This window comes from Vigna umbellata, chromosome 5, assembly GCF_029865625.1.
Source record: "Vigna umbellata cultivar VRB3 chromosome 5, Vumbellata_1.0, whole genome shotgun sequence".
Lineage (NCBI taxonomy): Eukaryota > Viridiplantae > Streptophyta > Magnoliopsida > Fabales > Fabaceae > Vigna > Vigna umbellata.
This window is the reverse complement of record NC_142169.1, coordinates 24,279,195-24,296,871: the sequence shown is the minus strand read 5'-3', so window position 1 is coordinate 24,296,871 and position 17,677 is coordinate 24,279,195. Positions and strand designations below refer to the sequence as shown.

At 34.7% G+C, this 17,677-nt stretch overlaps 2 protein-coding genes across 3 annotated transcripts; one reads left to right on the top strand and one right to left on the bottom strand.

Moving 5' to 3' along the window:
• The first annotated feature begins 678 nt into the window (after positions 1 to 678).
• Positions 679 to 3,615, top strand: DBE1 (debranching enzyme 1). 2 transcript variants are annotated; one of them, XM_088115960.1, is made up of 2 exons: positions 679 to 1,138; positions 1,226 to 3,615. In XM_088115960.1, exons 1-2 carry the CDS (start codon positions 729 to 731, stop codon positions 3,414 to 3,416), a joined length of 2,601 nt encoding a protein of 866 aa, XP_087972086.1. In that variant the 5' UTR covers positions 679 to 728; the 3' UTR covers positions 3,417 to 3,615. The 2 variants fall into 2 exon arrangements, with proteins under 2 accessions (XP_087972086.1, XP_047156063.1); XM_047300107.2 differs by having other exon boundaries at positions 679 to 3,615.
• A 152-nt stretch (positions 3,616 to 3,767) lies between these two features.
• On the bottom strand, positions 3,768 to 16,641 carry LOC124827115 (mediator of RNA polymerase II transcription subunit 33B-like). The gene is made up of 13 exons (XM_088115961.1): positions 16,252 to 16,641; positions 15,725 to 15,835; positions 14,257 to 14,604; positions 13,824 to 14,143; positions 12,830 to 12,945; positions 12,215 to 12,572; positions 11,593 to 11,803; positions 10,664 to 10,778; positions 10,384 to 10,545; positions 9,503 to 10,151; positions 7,636 to 7,836; positions 5,313 to 6,434; positions 3,768 to 4,926 (listed from the first exon to the last, which is right to left on the bottom strand). The coding sequence occupies exons 1-12, from the start codon at positions 16,533 to 16,535 to the stop codon at positions 5,317 to 5,319; spliced, it is 3,993 nt and encodes a 1,330-aa protein (XP_087972087.1). The 5' UTR covers positions 16,536 to 16,641; the 3' UTR covers positions 3,768 to 4,926; positions 5,313 to 5,316.
• Positions 16,642 to 17,677: the final 1,036 nt, after the last annotated feature.

Below are 17,677 nucleotides of genomic sequence, written 5' to 3'. Positions count from 1 at the left end.
TTCTCAAAATTTTCACCACTTCTTATATACATTTATTGCATAGTGATTGGTTCATTCGACGGTGTGTATACAGTCTTGCAGATGGAGAAGCCCAAGAACGACAAAACTTTTCAATGGAAAGAATGAATGATGCACTGAAAAATAATTAAGAGAGGTTTGTTTGTAATGATAGTTACAAAGGAAAAAGTAATTTTTGATAAGGAAGGCAACGGTGAGGAGTGAGTGAGAAAGTTGAGAGAAGACAGGAAATAGTTGTCCTTTCTTTCTTCAAAAACGCAAACAGCAGGCGCAATGCGGTCCCTTGAAGGATTATTTGACACAACACACATTCTCTGATTCTCTTATCTCATTCATTATCGATTAACAATAGTTTACCTGTAAAAATAAGTACCTATTTTTAATGGTTTATTTGGTTGGAGAAATAAAAAGTGAATGAAAGGAGGTGAAAAATAAAATAAAAGTTACAGGTATTTGATTGAAAACAATAATATAAAAATAAAGAAATAAATAAAAAAAATTTGGTGAATCCCATTGCTTTTCAAACATGTCTACTATAAGATTTTATATCGATTATTTCTACATATTGTAATTTTTTTCTATTCATGTTCCTCACGATGTAAACAATGGTTAAATAAAAGAAAAAATAAAGTTAAAAGGAAAACTCCACGAAATTTAGGGAGTCATATATTCTACGAAAATGGGGGAGCGTAAAATATATCTTCACTCACATGCATAACAACCTTACTGTAATCTCTATCAGTCCAACCTCATGCAATGCTCAATTAACAACAACTGAATTTCCTTCCGCAGATTCAACTATGGCAAGTTTTATGTCACTCTTCTCCTTGTCACTGTTTCCTTTCAATCAACACAAATTCCAAGCCAAAAGTTTTTGTTTTCACAAGCCCTTGATCCAAAGGAAGCACCACCAACTTGGATCGCAAAACCTCTTTTTCCCCTTTTTCCGAAACCCATCTTCGAAATTGTGTGCCACTTCACGATTGTCCATTGAGGAGACGGAGCAACAAGTCGGAACCTCGACCCGACCGGAAGACCTGAAAGGGGCGTTGGCTTATCTGTTTAGGACGGAAACTGGTGGAGGTTTGGTGAAAGTTTATGTCACAAAGAAAAAAGATAGGTATTTTGTTTACGTTGAGATTTCTTCGTTGGATGTGAATCATTGTGGTGAAAGTGAAACATTGGTGTTGTGTTGGGGTGTGTATAGGGGTGATGCATCTTGTTTTGTGGATATGGATTCGACGGGGTTGAGTGGGATTGCGGCAAAGCGGATGAATGTTAGTCCTTTGGTGCAAACTTCTGTTGGCAAGTTTGGAGTTGAGTTGGAATTTGATGCCAAATATGTTCCTTTGTACTTGTCATTTTTCTTGATGTCATCTTTGAATGCAGGGTTGGAGATTAGAAGCCATAGGAGAACGAATTTCTGCGTGCCGGTTGGGTTGCTTTCGGGTTACCCGAGTCCTTTGGGGCTCTCTTATTCTCCTGATGGCTCTGTGAATTTTTCTATTTTCTCGAGACATGCTGAGAGTGTGGTTTTGTGCTTGTATGATGAGAAGGGTGTGGAGAAGCCTGCTTTGGAGGTTGATTTGGATCCCTATGTGAATAGGTCAGGTGACATGTGGCATGTCTCGCTTGAGAATGTCAAGAGTTTCGTGAGCTATGGTTTTCGCTGCAGAGGAGGTGTTCATAAGCAGAACAGAGGTGATAGTTCTGCTGAGCATGTTGTTTTGGACCCGTATGCTAAGATTGTCGCTAATTCTTGTCCTGGTGGTCTTGGACTAGTGCAGAATCTTGGATGGTTGAGAAAGGAACCTGCTTTTGACTGGGGTGATGATTTTCACCCAGATTTGTCCATGGAGGAACTGGTGGTTTACAGGTTGAATGTCAAGCGCTTCACACAGCATGAGTCAAGCCAACTTCCAAGTGGTTCAGCTGGAACCTTTACTGGTTTGGCTGAGAAGGTTCAGCATTTTAAAGATATAGGTGTGAATGCTGTTCTGCTGGAGCCGGTTTTCACATTTGATGAAAAAAAAGGACCATATTTTCCTTGCAATTTTTTCTCCCTGATGCACATTTATGGACCATCTGGTGGTCCTGAATCTACTATGGCCTCTATGAAAGAGATGGTTAAAATTATGCATGCCAATGGGATAGAAGTTCTTATGGAAGTAGTTTTCTCAAATACTGCTCAGATTGGTGCTCTACAGGGAATTGATGACTCATCCTACTATTTAGCAAATGGAGTTGGTGATTTGAAGATACGGAGTGCTTTGAACTGTAACTATCCTATAGTGCACAATTTGGTTCTGGACAGTCTGCGGCATTGGGTGACTGAGTTTCACATTGATGGCTTCTCTTTCATAAATGCTTCACACCTGCTGAGGGGATTTCATGGGGAGTACTTGTCTAGACCTCCATTAGTTGAAGCAATTGCTTTTGACCCAGTGCTCTCCAAGACTAAAATCATTGCAGATTGCTGGGATCCTCATGACATGGTAGCGAAGGAAATTCACTTTCCTCATTGGATGAGATGGGCTGAAATGAATGCAAAATTTTGTAATGATGTGAGGAACTTTTTAAGGGGTGAAAGTCTTCTTAGCGACCTTGCAACAAGACTCTGTGGGAGTGGAGACATGTTTTCTGACGGACGAGGCCCAACATTCTCTTTTAATTACATTGCCAAGAATTTAGGATTTTCTCTTGTAGACTTGGTTAGCTTCAACAGTGATGATGAATTGAGTTGGAATTGTGGAGAAGAAGGAGCCACTAACAACACCACTGTCCTTGAAACGCGACTCAAACAAATCCGTAATTTCCTCTTTGTCTTGTTTGTGTCATTAGGAGTACCTGTTCTGAACATGGGAGATGAATGTGCCCACTCCTCTGGTGGTTCTCTTGCACACGATGACATAAAGCCCATCACTTGGAATACTTTGACAACAGGCTTTGGTAAACAAATCTCACAATTCATTTTCTTTATGAGTTCACTGAGAAAGAGGAGGAGTGATCTTCTTCAGAGAAGGAGCTTCTTAAAAGAAGAAAACATAGAATGGTATGGAAGTGATGGGGCTCCACCAAGATGGGAAGATCCATCATGCAAGTTCCTGGCCATGACTTTGAAGGCTGAAGTAGCAAAGTTCCCAGAGAGCTCTGTGTCTTCTGATATATCTGGGGATCTATTTATTGCTTTTAATGCAGCTGATCACCCAGAAACTACAGTTTTACCCTTGCCTCCAGAAGGGATGTCATGGTACCGCTTAGTTGACACAGCTCTTCCATTTCCCAGCTTTTTCTCAACCAGTGGTGAAATAGTCCCTGAGATGAGGGCAGGTCTGTTTACTTATAAAATGAAGTCTCACAGCTGCGTTTTGTTTGAGGCGTGTAATTATACCATTTAAAAGGGCTACATTCCCTCAAATTTTGCAAATTTTGTCATTCAGTTATGGGTTTGTAGATTAATTACTAGGAGGTAATAATAAGTTGGTGAGAAGGCATACCGAGCAATGTATGCTTGAATACCGTGTAAAATGTAGTTTCATGGTATTGATTTCACATTGTCTTTATTTTTTGATAAATAAAGGAGTATTTACTTTATAATTGTTACTGTCAATATCCAAACCGGTTGGTTAAGGCTTTAATCTGAAACAGTATCTTTCTATATGCAAGAAAAATGCTACATACATATAGTATGGTGGTACCTTAAATTTAGGAATCGGACATGTTTTGCTGGCTTCTATCCCCACTGGAGAATTCTAGGTATTTCATTTTTCACTTCAGTTTGGTCTTCAAAGTGTTACAGCCACACTGCTTGTAAATTATATAAGGGTAGTTATTTAAAGAAGATTGTAACTTTTATTCAAAATCATTTCTTGTTTAAGTAAGTCAAGGTCATCATATTTCTCTGTACAACTCTTACAAAAATACAATGCTAATGAAGTGAGAACTTAGGGTGAAGAAGCTGAGAGAAATCTCTGTTCTTAGTTTTTAGATCAGTTTCAGAATAAACCTAACTAATTTGTAAAAATCCTGACAAATCTTTATGTTGCCAAAGCATTATAGATGTGTGCTCAATACATTGAACAAGTTTATAGTGTAGTCAAGTTGAAACTGATGGCACCTTTAGTCCTCTTGTTCAGCGATAATGGTGATCCCAAAAGAGAAAAGAGCAAAAAAAAACAATGTATAATAGATGTCACAGAACCAATAAATTATGTTAACATTGTTTTTGAGTAGTTGATGTTATAACAACTAATGATTATTGGTGGATCCTTCATTTTCGTGTTTCCTCTCCTGCTGTTTCAATTTTGCAGGCACTTCCAATTTACCTTGAATTTTTTTTTCATCCGTTTGTAGCAGTACTGTTATCTGTCACTTTTGTTCTTGCTTTTGGGAAGATACAATATTTTTTCAATTCAGTTTTCTGGCATCATGCACAAGGATTTAAGCAGAGCATTACACTGACTGTTGTTACAATGCCACTTTGGCATAGGTTATCCCACAAGCTAGGCCTATGCTTGTCTAAATTCTAATTTTAATTGCAGAAATTATATGCTAATCATATCATTCTCCAAGTCCCAATATACTGTAAAGGTGATACACAACTCCACCCACCCAATACTTTGTGGTTTCTATCTCTCTAATTTTTTTGGTTGGAATAGAAAGATGACAATTTTGGACTATTTCTACTAAGTTTGGTAGAACTTTGAAAGAATTAATATTTTTTTAAATAACGTAAAAAATGGCTTTGCATTTGGAAATGGTATTTTAAAAGTATTTTGTTCTACGTTTTAACGGTACACACGTCACTGCATCTCCTTAGAATCATAGTCTAAAAATTTATATTCTTTATTTCTTTTTTATTGCAAGTTCAGCATTTGATTGCCTTTTGCCACTGTTGAATGTCCTCCTCTGCTAAAATAAAAAAATGGATTAATCTTAATTATATATTTTTAACAGCTGAAATCTTATTCGAGTCAAACTATAAAATCTTAAGAGAATAATTACCTGAAAATTATTTGCGAAACGTCTCTTAAATAATTAAAATTTTTTCAAAGTTCTAACAATATAATAATAATCTTGAAATCTTCTCCGTTTGTAGATTAATTACTATGAGGTAATAATAAATTGGTGAGAAGGCATAATGGCTAATGTATGCTCGAATACTGTGTAAAAAGTAGTTTCATGGAAGTAACTTCTGCACAATTTCAATGTGAAGAATAGCATACCAATACCCTTTATACTGAAGAAAAAGCCCTTATCTAAGGAATCAAAGAATAAATGAGTATAGTATTTACCCGTTCAGATACGTTTAAATTCAATTATCATTTCAGCTGCAGCGCCCATCACACGTATCCCTCCAATTTCCAACAGGCGAAGAGCCAACTCGTTTTCATCCATACATCTTAGTCCCCTGCTCAGTCTCTTGAGCAAATCCTCGTCAGCTTCCTGAATCCACGACGGAGCTCGGCTCACCATCAAGCTGACAAACCATGAAACATAGGCCTCCCAAGTAGCACTATGACAACGCATTGATGTAGTCCTGTTCAGGGCACTCTCAAGAAATTCCATATGCAACCCAATAACCTTCGCCAGTCGTTTAGGTGGATGCGAGTTGTCAATACCCCAGGAAAATGCTATGCTAAGGAAGACAAAAAATGCCAGTGCATAACCTTTGAGCATGGCAACCATAACTCCAGATTCTCCACCACCTTCCTCCAACATGGAAGCTGATAAAAACCAGGAAGGCAGAGTTTCACTTATTAAATATTGAACGAACTTTGGTCCACCTGATATCCAAACCAATGAAGCGCCGAGTAGAGCCGCATGCTCCACACGTGCCATGGATCTGGCCAGAGAAACTTGGCCATATTTGATCCCAAACTTGGTTTTCTTTGGTTTCCTTATAACCCCCTTGGTCAAATCACTCGCTATGTCTCTAACCGAAAGCATTAGAATAGGCACAATTTCTTCAATCAATAACGCGATATCTCCAATAGACCGATACACTCTTAGGTAAAGAATTCCTGGAGCAACTGGAGAGATCCCATCGGATATTTGGGGAACTAAGCCGTGACCAAGAAGGGCACCGACACCGCCATTATCATAAATGCAGGCAGAGCCAAGGCCAAGGGTGGATGTGAAGCAACTTTTTAGTAGTTGAACTACAGAATCCCTGTTGTGGTGGAAAACAGTGCTGGAAGCAGAGAGCACAAAGTAGTTACTCCAACGCTTCACCTTCTGGATCCACAAAGACGTCACAATGGGCAAGGAGGGCCAGGGGCAAGCAGAAGCAAGGGCAGTCACGGCAGGGGCAATCAGGGCAAGGAATCGTTCAGTGGCCTTGTCAAGTTTATATGTAATCGTAAGGCTTACAAAAGCTGCCAAAGGCAAAGGAAGTGTGGGTGGAGACTTTCCATCTACAAAATTTTTTGAAAAAAACACTGTCAACATAATGAACGTTTTCTTTTTCCACATAGAATGATAATGCAGGTAAAGGTAACAGGTGGATATTCATTGGTCAACCATTCAGTCAGTTGTAGATATAATTCCTCCTGCGCTCTTGAAAGAATATGCATCTTTGTTATAATGTCAATTAAGGATTTCCTGCTGCAAATAAGTAATATGATAAATGTTTTTCTTTTACACTAGTTACTTTTTACTTTTGTTCCTTAAGACCACTTATTCGAATTCTTCTCCTTTATGTTTTAAAGAAAACACAATAAAAATATAGAGTGTAGATTAACATTGTGTTTGGATCTATTCAAATACTATTTATACTTGAAAAGAGATGAAAGTGAGAAATTTTGGATCTATTCAAATACTATTTACACAGATTGAAAAGAGATGAAAGTGTGAAAATCAATGTATAAAGAAAGTGTAAAAAAACGAGGTAAATTTATAATTTTAACTTTCGACCCTATTCAGAGTCTATTTGCAAAGAAAATATATACGTATATGATTACCTAGAAATCATGTGTATAAATGTTTTATTATCATTTAACTTTAACCTATTATTATTGTTTTAATAATCAAATTATTAATACTTATTTGTATAAGTTTTTACATTATAATAAAAAATAATTTAAATGATTAATTAAAATAATAATATTTATGAATAAATGTTCTTACATTATAAAAATACAAAATTAAAAAAAAAATTAAAGCAATAAATCAAAATTAAATAATTTAATATTTTACTAAATTTATATGTTTTCATATTGTAATAAAATAATAATTGAAATAAAAATATTAAAATAATGATCAAAACGAAATTAATCAATTTAAAATTTTATACTCTATAATATAATTTATTTAAGTTTTACAATTATTTTAAACATATCTCTTTTATTTACTTAGATTTGATAATATTTTTTAATTTAAATTTTATTTTAAATTTAACTTATATTTTAAAAATTCTTTTATATCAAATCACTTTTAAAAAATACTTTTTAAATATATAAAAAAAAGTATTCTATCACATCAATCATATCTAATACAAATTTTTTCATACAATTTTTATTTTCTTCCTACCAATCTAAAAAAATCTCAATTTTCAATTTTTTTTTTTTAACTTTTCCACTTGCAAATCGATCTAAGCAAAGCATAAGAGAACTTCACCTATATCAAGGCTTGGGACATTGAAATCTACTAAGATGTTCTTTATTTCTTGTTGAACAAGGGATAAATTTGAGGCAGGGCTGGGCCAGTCAGTTCCATTCATTAAAGCTGGCTTCCATACGCCTCTCGTAACTTCAGCAGAAAAATAGCTTGCAATGGTAACCAAAGAAGCCGGAAGGAAATCGGCTAGATCTTTGAGACCTGAGAAAAAGCATGTGAAAATCAAATTACATAGCAAACGAAATAAAAGTTTCAAAAATCAGCATTGCAATACAATCCGGTGCAAATTTCTCAAATATAGGATTCACGTTCGATATCAAGATTTTTTCCGCCGCATCCGCTACTTAAGAGAATGCAAAATCCTTAAAAGTGATCTTTCTTCATCCACCTCCATGTTTTCTCCATGCCATGGATGTTAGGACAGCATTTACTCAGATTTTCTAACTAATGATCCGAAATAATTATCACGATGCTGTAATTTAAAAATATATATTATAATAATACCTCTTATTATACAATTTAAAATATACTTTTCATTAAAAAAATATAAGTATTTCAGATTAATAAAGATATATTTTCATTATTCAATAAAAAAAATTCCAAATTTAAAAATATATCTTAAATTATATATTTTTAATATAATTTAAAATATATTTTAAATTCTGAATTATATACCACAGTTCTAAATTACATAATTTACCATGTATTTCTGAATTTTGAATTAAACATAACAACATGCATTTCATAATTATCAAATCTAAAATATTTATCATTCATGAATAATTAAATTTTTTTTCTATATCTACGAACATTCAGGAAGAAATTATAATATTTTTAATTTATGAATAATGTAGAATTTTTTTATTTCCATACACATCGATGTTACAATCTTGACTCGTGTGCTACACCATCACCGTTGCAAGCGTCATTTTTATTGTTTGTGACTATCATAACACGACCAGTTTTGTTACCTTCATTCCTACTCTCACCTCCTCCACTTGTACCACTGTCTCTAATATATATTACCACAACACCATCTTTATTATTATTATTATAATATCATCCTTATTACCATCATAAGATATATTAAACAATATTAGCACAATAGTCACGTAATTTTCATATTGCCAATGCCTAATTCAGCATTTTCAAGTAGTGGCTGCACTTGGAAGAGCTAGGTGGTGTCATCATGTATAGATTTTTAAAATGATTTTCTTAAGGTAAAGCTACTTATTTATTTAATCAATTTTAAAAATTAATCTACCTTATATTTGCATTCAACAAGCTTGGATATTTGTTCCAAGTTTCTAATGCAAGATACATTTTCTATGTGTATAAAAGAAAGAAATTAGGTGAGGTTTTGATACAAGAAATGCTTTAACATTTCTCATATTCAGTGGAAGAAAAATAAAAAATTCCTTAGAATAAAGATATAATTTATGAACAAGTTTATTATTAGAACAAGCATTAAATGGTTGGCTTTAGGATTGGGTTCGGTTATTTTTTTATTTACTTTGCTTATTTAAGTTATTTTAGGACTCATTAAGTTTAGACATAATCTCCAGGCTATGACATTATTACATTATGTAGTCTCAGTCCTCGTTGTAATCTTGTCCAGACTCAATATGATTCGTGCTAAGTTGAAGTTAAAAATTAAGATAATGATATTTTGACAATATTTTTTGATAACATTTTAACACTGTTTACGTGTCATTCGGTCTATATTGATGTTTATGATTAATATTATTGATTGTAGAATAATTTTGGACCAATTACAGAATCACACATAAATATAGACAGTGTTAATATGTTGTCAAAAAAATGTTTTCAAAGTATTATTACGAGACAAACAGAGAACAAGGCATACCTGTAGCTAGGTCACGGGTAGAGAGTTTCCCATAAGCGCAGGATGTCAGCGAAGCATCCAGGACAAAGGGAATAGCTTCGAGGATATCCCAGGCAGGCACTTTTAAAGCATCATCCAATGCAAGCCCAGATGAACTGTTGTTTCCTGAAGTCGAAGGTTCGGCTCCATTACTTACCTTCGAAAACATCATGCTTAGTAGGGCATCGACGATCCGATTAACAGGCCCTCCAGGCACAAGACCCGAGCGGGTAGAAGCAATGCTTTCTTGATGTTTTCGGTACCAATAGTTTAATTTTGGGAAGAAATCCATAAATACAGGGTCTGCAGGAAAGCTTAAAATGTTTGACCATCTTTTGAGCATTTTCTGATCCTTTGCCGTTCTTCCAAGCGACGCCAATTTACTGTTTCGAACTAATAAAAGGCATTCAGGACTAAGTAGTGATCCAAATGGTGGCGCTGTTGCATCGCTTCTCACTTGTTCAACAGGTAGACGATCAAACCGCCAAAATCTCAGCAAAAGAGTAAATGCATTAGAGAATACCTCCCAATGAGTGAGTTTTTCTCCGGCTGCAACAGTCCCCGAGGCATCTGGAACACGTGATCCAAAAACCTCACTTATTAGCATTAGTCCTGCCGCAAGTAATGGAACCTGCAGTAAATGGCATAAATACAACATATGAACGAAGAATGTACATGCAACATATACTAGTTCTCTATAACATTCCATCCTCCTTTAGCTTTAATGAAAACTGAGAACATAATTTATGATAGAGCCTTCCTATACTACAAAAAGACTTAATAAAAACTTCCCTTAAAAAGAAAAAGGGTAGTTCGCAATTTAACATGTCTGTTAAACTACAAGGATAAAAAACAGAGCTTACCAAACCATGTAGGGAGAATATATGAACACAGTCTACAGATGAGATTCCCAAAAGTAGAACGTTTAAAAAGGCAGCTTGGCTGATCAAATGGCTCTCAGCCCCAGAGTAATTGGGAGGATCTATAGGCGAAAGCAATTTTGTGATAAAAAGAAGGGTAAGCTCCTGCAAACAAAGATAATGAACAAATAACTGACAAAATTAAAGGGACAGAAGACACATTGAACAAGCTAAAAACTAAGAATAGAAGCCTCTGGTAAAATTGGAATGCTAAAAACAGTACCTGTATATTCCACCCACGTCCCAGAGATGCCCCACACATAATGGTAGCAGCAGATATCTTGTCTTCATCTGAACCATTGATTGCAATTTCATATATTTTCTCAATCTCTGCTAAGCTTACATCAAAATCCAAGAAATTCAGTTGCTTTTAAATTTTCAAAAGAGGGCATCTAATATTGGCTTCATGAAAAGAAGGATGCACGGCATGCTGTACTGTAGAGGAGCTATTATGCAATACTATCCTTGATCAGATAGCCACCACTTTCACTTACACACGAAGACTCCGTAAATGTGTATTGCGTATTTAGTGTCTTTGAAATATAAATCTATATTTGATCTAAAAGACAAGAATCTCAATGTATTTTCCAGATCAATAAGTCCCTTTATCGAGGAACTATGGGAGCAATAAAGCCTATACTAAAGAAAAGTATTTTATAGCAACCCTTAATACTGTATAGTATATATATGTTGTTTCCGTTATTTCATATCTATCTGTTGTATATTATGTGATTTGCATACCACGTCAATATTTGTATAGAATAAAGTTTTGAAGATTCTTTTACACATTACAATAATATCCACATATTTAAATTACATTAAAGCACAAAATGCAACCACTACTGAAGTATGAACAGTATTCTACGTCAGTAGCATGAATGATGAGAGCCAAGACTTTTCATGAATTTTCTGATCAAATGAATGAACACAACGTCAAAAATTCAAAGTACAAACTGTGTTCTACCCCTAAACCACCACCAAGAGACAAAAATAAGTAGCAAAAGCATCATTTTGGAAAGATTAAAATTCTTGAAAAACCCCATCTAATTTACATAAGTCAACCACTTCCTCGAATTTTTCCGTTCTGAAACCAAATTTAAGAGGGGATTGAAAGGGTCACAAAACATATGAACTATGAATGATGCAGCTTACCTGCAAGCTGGAGTTGCAACTAAGACATTAACCAATTCAGGAGTTAGCTGTGACCCCTCCATCAAAGAAGACCAGCCAGGGACATGATTAGAAATGCTACAAGGAATTTGATTGCTGCATTCACTCACATAGCCAGGCCATAGATAAGCTGATGCGTCAAGTAGGTTTCTGGCAATACATGCCTCAACAATTAGATGGCGTAAGTTGCCAGCTGCATGGAAAAACATACAAGAAAAACAGCGTCACTATACCCCAAAGGCATAAAAGGTAAGGGATCCAGAAAAAAATATGAACAGACTTTTATGAAACGAAAAAGAAAATTACAGAGGCAAAAAGAGCATTGCCAGATGACCAGATTACAAAAATGTGATTGAATATCACAGGTCAAGGTGCCAGCGCCATCAATAAAACTATGGACAACTATAATTGTTATATGTGTGAGATAGAGTGAGACAGAAAAAAATTAAATTGATAAGCAATGTTTACTGTATGTTCACAGGGAGACCCATTTGGGGAAGCAACAGAATCATAGAAGGATACATATCAGTTTGAAGTACAAAGTCTACCGCCAAAAACAAATCTTTACAGATTCCTCATTACCACAATAAAAGAAATTACTCACAATATTTTATCGGCAAGCCATTCGTATATTCCATGTATCCACTACCAACAGGGTTTCCTGATAAGAACAAAATAGCTTTGGCAGCAGCCTGATTGGCTTCCACAAGAACGGGCTGAGGTGGAGTGAGTAAGGACTCATAATCACCCAATAGCTGTAAACTGGTAATCAATTCCCCACGACACTTCCCCAGAGCTGGTTTTTCTGTCCCTTTGCTTGTTGTAGGGCTATGCTCAGCTTCTTCAATCAGTTGACCTTCTTCTTCTTCAATAATACAAGTAACCACGAGGGTTGTAATGCTCAGTAGCATACACATGCAGGTATCAAGACGAGGTATAGGACCTTCTTTTGAATCTCTCTCCTAAAATAACAGGGTGAATAATATAATACTAGATTTGTTGTTGTGATTATTAAGTAAAGTACAATTGCATGCAAATTTCCAGTATCTCTAGATCTTTTATGAAGGACCAATGAATCAGATTAAACACAAAGGAGTCATGCGCCAACACAGAAAAAGTAAAATGTAAATGACATGCAGCACAGTCTTTCGCTTTTAATGATCATACACATGAAGAAATTTATCAAGCAATATTTCCGGGAGTATCATCGGCACCATACCCTTTTTGTTGGAACAGTTCCAACCCTTTGAACCAAACGCAGTGCTGCAACCCATAGCCCCAAAAATGTGCTGTGCCACATAGTGCCATTAACAACGTGTAAAGTCTTCACCAAACCTGCAATTACAAGTTCAAATCAATGACATGACACATATTTGGAAATAAAAATACGAGAAAGTTTGTCATTTAAATCAAGTATTCAGTTCAACTCCCACCCAAAAGATTCCATTTGGATTGTTTTTCCATGTCACAATCCTCTCATGGAAAAACTTGAGATCAGTATTCACATTTAACAACTTTTTTTTATAGAAATAGCAGCAGTTCTATTTGTTACAAGGCAGATTTTATTCTGTGATATCCACTTTCTCACTCAGCATTTTGCAATTTCTATAGATCCTTTTCTGGCTGCTTTCTAATCCTTTCTGTCTGCCAAAAAGAGAGGCTGTCACTTGTGTATTTTGGCATGATTCTGGCATGTCTTAGAATTTGGGCTTAGAGCCTAACCCAAACCAATAAAAGTAGCTTGTAATTTGAGGATTGCCAAAGTTTTATAAGTTCTACATAAGTCATATTTCTAGGTAGTTTGAGGCTAAAAACACTCCTCGAGGTTTCAATTAAGGCCCAGAAGAGGACACAATTAAGACAACTTTCCAAGAAGATGAAGCTAGAAGGGTCAATGTTTCATAGGCTGGGGTATAACATTTTCTAGTTTCTCCTCTCTCTTTGACTTGAATCAGAAGGTTTAGTAAGATTTGTTTTAATTTTGTTGGGTAAAACCATAATGTGGTCCTTGAAATTATATGAACCACATTAACTTCTGAAGGAAGCCAAAAAAACGAACCTGGAAAGACTCAAAATATCTGCACGTATGGAAAGAAGAAAAGGAACCATAATAACGATGAACCCAAAGCAGTTAATGTCTAGACTCCTTCATCGAGTTCCTTTTCTTCCTTGTATAATTATTTTCCCAACATTTTCACTTAAAAAAACATTACCTGTAATAATCTCAATAGCACTAAAAGCTGCCACTTGCTCTCCATCCAAAGCATCTTCAAGAATAAGATCAATAGGAAGCCAGAGTGCAGACCAACTATCCCCAGAAGACTGTGCAGCAAAAGACATGGGCGAACCACCACATATGACTTCTTCAGTCCTCACCTTAGATTTTATTTTGAACTCATGAGAAACAACCGCATGGATATTTTGCGTCAAACTCATAAGACTGTCTGCGGTATTATTTCTCAAATTCCTTAAAATTGGAGAGTTTGACACAAGCAGCTGTGTTTGGTGAACGAAAGATTTCCAATATGATGGCCTACAGAGATAACTTCCCTTCAATAAAAGGTTCTAAAGCCTTAATTGAGATTCACTCAAATGAGTATTTAGCTGGTTTACCTAATGTAATGCATATCATAATTAAGTTCTTACATGTTCCAATGAACTAAGGAAAGGATCCTTGAAGTCATTTTGTGTTGCAAAAATTCTGCAATAATCTCTATAGCCATTGCTGTATTTTTCTTCTGAAACCCCTCAACATCCTTAGTTTTCTTTTCGCCTACACTGTCATGTCCATCAATATCCATGTCATGTGACCTGCATAGCCATATAGGCTTATTCTCTGTAGTGTGATCTAGTAAGCCTTCGTCATGTAATGATGCTTCAAGTAACTGCCATACGACTGAAAAGACAAATTCAACTAGAACAATTCCAGGCTCCCACAACTTTTGACCGTATACTTGAGAAAGCTGAAGAACGTCATCAATTGATTTCATAATCCTAAAGAATCATTGGTTTGAAATGTCATTATTAGTATTCAGAAATAAACAACGAACCTTCCCATACCCTGAAAAGAGAAAGAGAAAAACACACAAAAAACTACTTGAGCAGACTTATGTTTCCTTTTTATCAACAAGATAATATAAATATCTACTTGCATATGATGAAATGTAGCCTTAGGAGATAACATTGAAATTTGAGGTCAAATCTACTTTTGCGAGCAATGCACTATATGCAACTTTCCTTTCTTTAACATGCATATCCTTCAAATATAGCTCTAAAATCTCATCCCAATTTGTGTGGTCAATGGTTTGAGCCTTTGAGGGACAGATATGTTAAAAACAGCGGCATCAACAAGTAACTTCCGGTTGACAGCATAAAGCCTAATAGTAAGACTTTCAAGTACCACAAAAACCTAACAAAGAAGAATTTTACTATTGTGGATTGAAAAAATGGTCAGAACCTAACCATAGTCATTAAGTGTAAATAATATGTTAAAACTTCAAATAGCAAATTGGATAGCAGATGCTTTTGCCCAGTTATCTCAATACTTTTTAAACATGATTCGTCATTATCAAGGGAAATTGTCAATCATACATTCTAATTCTGTTGCATTAAATTTTAAATATTTTTAGCACATTAGCATGCTATTCAAAAACCTTCAAACAATATTATAACTACAAATTGTTAACATTACATTTTAGTTATTGTAGTGGTCTTTCGTAAGTTAGGCTACTAAGGTGAGTCTTTAGCCAATAAGATCGACATTAGGCATTAACATATACACATCAACCTCGTAACAAAGCAAATTTCTACAATAATAGATTTACCATGATATGAGCAGTGTGTTTGCATTGACGCCTGCATGGCACGTATTCCCAAATTTTCACATCAAATCAAAGAAAAACACAAAAAACAAGTACAAACGAAGACCAAATAACACTGGCTAGATTTCGCTTTAGTTGTATCAGACAGGATTTATTCAGTTTGAATTGAACAGGAGCAATGATAAGTTCACATTCAAACCGACGTAGTAATAGAATATCCAAAATGCTAAACATATTCAGAAGCTAACACAAACAATTCTTGTCCAGCAAGTTCAATTGGAGTTGGACCTCACTTTTCATAGTTTGGAGAACTGACATCATGTTCAAGCATATCTCGAAGTTGCTTAAGGAGTTCCATATAAAGTCTGTAAGCAGTGGGGTAGAGTTTTCTGCGTGGTACAACCCTGCAGTAGCATACACATAGAAGAAAACAAGTAAATCAGTGTAGCGGTTGCAGTTCCATGCAATGTTCCAATAAAAATAAATAAATAAATAATAGAAAAAGAAATCAGAGGTTAGTATCGTCAAACTCTCATTTTCTAGTAAACCAAAAATAGTTCCCCTTTCTCTCTATCTTAACCATCAACCACGATGAAACAATTCCGATAACGAACGGAGCAAAACCAACGTTACAGTACGAATTCCTTCATCTAGTGATTCTACATCTTCAGATACATATTATATAAATGAAACATTAAGCAGGCCCATGAAAATGCACTTTCCAGAAACAAAATCAGTAGTTAAATTAATTAGAACGTAAATGTATCAGAGGAAGTGAAAAAGAGAAAACGGAAAAGGGAAAGGAGAGAGGTGAGTTTACGCGGCAGATAGAAGTGCGACGAGGAGGGAGGGAGGGATGATGTCGAGGGATAGGGAGGTGTGTAGAAGCTTCCATGCGGCGGCGGAGTAGTTGTCCCAAAAGAAGTGAGAGACCAAGCGATGAGCGAGTTCGGTGGAAGGGATGGCAATGGCGGAGGAGTGAAGCGTCGACCTGATGTCGAAGGCCCACGCGTAAGGATCGGTGTTGCTCTCAACGGCCAACTTCGTTTGGCGTAGGACCGCGTCCCACGCATCAGCCTCGCTGGTTTGCGCGGGAACTGCCATAGTTAGGGAATTGAGAGAAATAGAATTTGAAAGAGGGAAGAGAGAAGAGAATGCGAATGTGAGAAGAGATGCGACAAGAGTTATTATGCATGGAAAACAAACCCCATTCCAGTTTCACTCCAAGAACTGTAACATTCCTTCCCATCTCCTTATTTTCGTAAATTTAACTAAGATTCTAATATAATTTTTAACATAAATATGAAGAAATAAATTTTATTATGCACTGTACCAAAGAATTGCATAACTGGATTGTAAGAAAAAATAGTTCCTTTTAGTATAAGTCTAATACAATCTTCCTTAGTAATAGATATAATTATTCAGCTTTTTAAAATATATTATCATGTTATGCTTATTACCAACGAAATTTTATATTTTTTTCATTATTGATTAATAAAATACATTCATATTCATAATATTTAATTCAATTAAACGAAAGAAATAAAATTAGGAAACTTTACATCCATCTTTTTCTGTTTTTTTAACAATCAGTTCACAATCTCTTTTAATAATAGAATATTATATCTAAATTGATAATATATATATATATATATATATATATATATATAAATTTTCAAACCATACTGATAAAAGAAGATTTTATTTGTTTATTTGTTAGAAATTAAAAGTGAGTTGTCTTAAAATAATTTATATATAAGTAAAAGAACTTATAAATTAATTGTCTTAATTTTTTATATTTATAGTTTATAATTAATTAGTATCAGATATTTCACTATCTAAATAGAAGGATTCTTAAATTTATTGTCTTAACGTTTTTATTATAAATGATGTCGATCCCTTCATAGACTAATCATTATTTTATTCTGAATTATTTATAAAAATTTTACTTTTTTTCCTTAATTTATTTATAACATATTTAAAGAAAATTTTGATTATAAGTATACAAAAGTTTGATATTAATGTGATTTCATAAAATTTTAAATTAATATGCATAATTAATATAATTTTTTTATTAAAGAGCCACCATACAAATACAATTACAACGTCTTATGTGAATTCAATATAAATAAATTAGAGATACTGAATTTAATGATTTGAAAATTATTTCTTTAATATAAATAAATTATAGATACTGAATTTAATGATTTGAAAATTATCTCTACATGTTGCTTTTACACTCATGT

Excerpts from the sequence above, each read along its gene's own strand:
- DBE1 (XM_047300107.2), top strand. The coding sequence starts at position 729 with ATGCATAACAACCTTACTGTAATCTCTATCAGTCCAACCTCATGCAAT.
- LOC124827115 (XM_088115961.1), bottom strand. The coding sequence starts at position 16,535 with ATGGCAGTTCCCGCGCAAACCAGCGAGGCTGATGCGTGGGACGCGGTC. Across the intron at positions 15,836-16,251 it reads GTCGCACTTCTATCTGCCGC|GGTTGTACCACGCAGAAAAC; the intron begins GTAAACTCACCT and ends ATGCTACTGCAG. Across the intron at positions 12,946-13,823 it reads TGCTATTGAGATTATTACAG|GTTTGGTGAAGACTTTACAC; the intron begins GTAATGTTTTTT and ends TTGTAATTGCAG.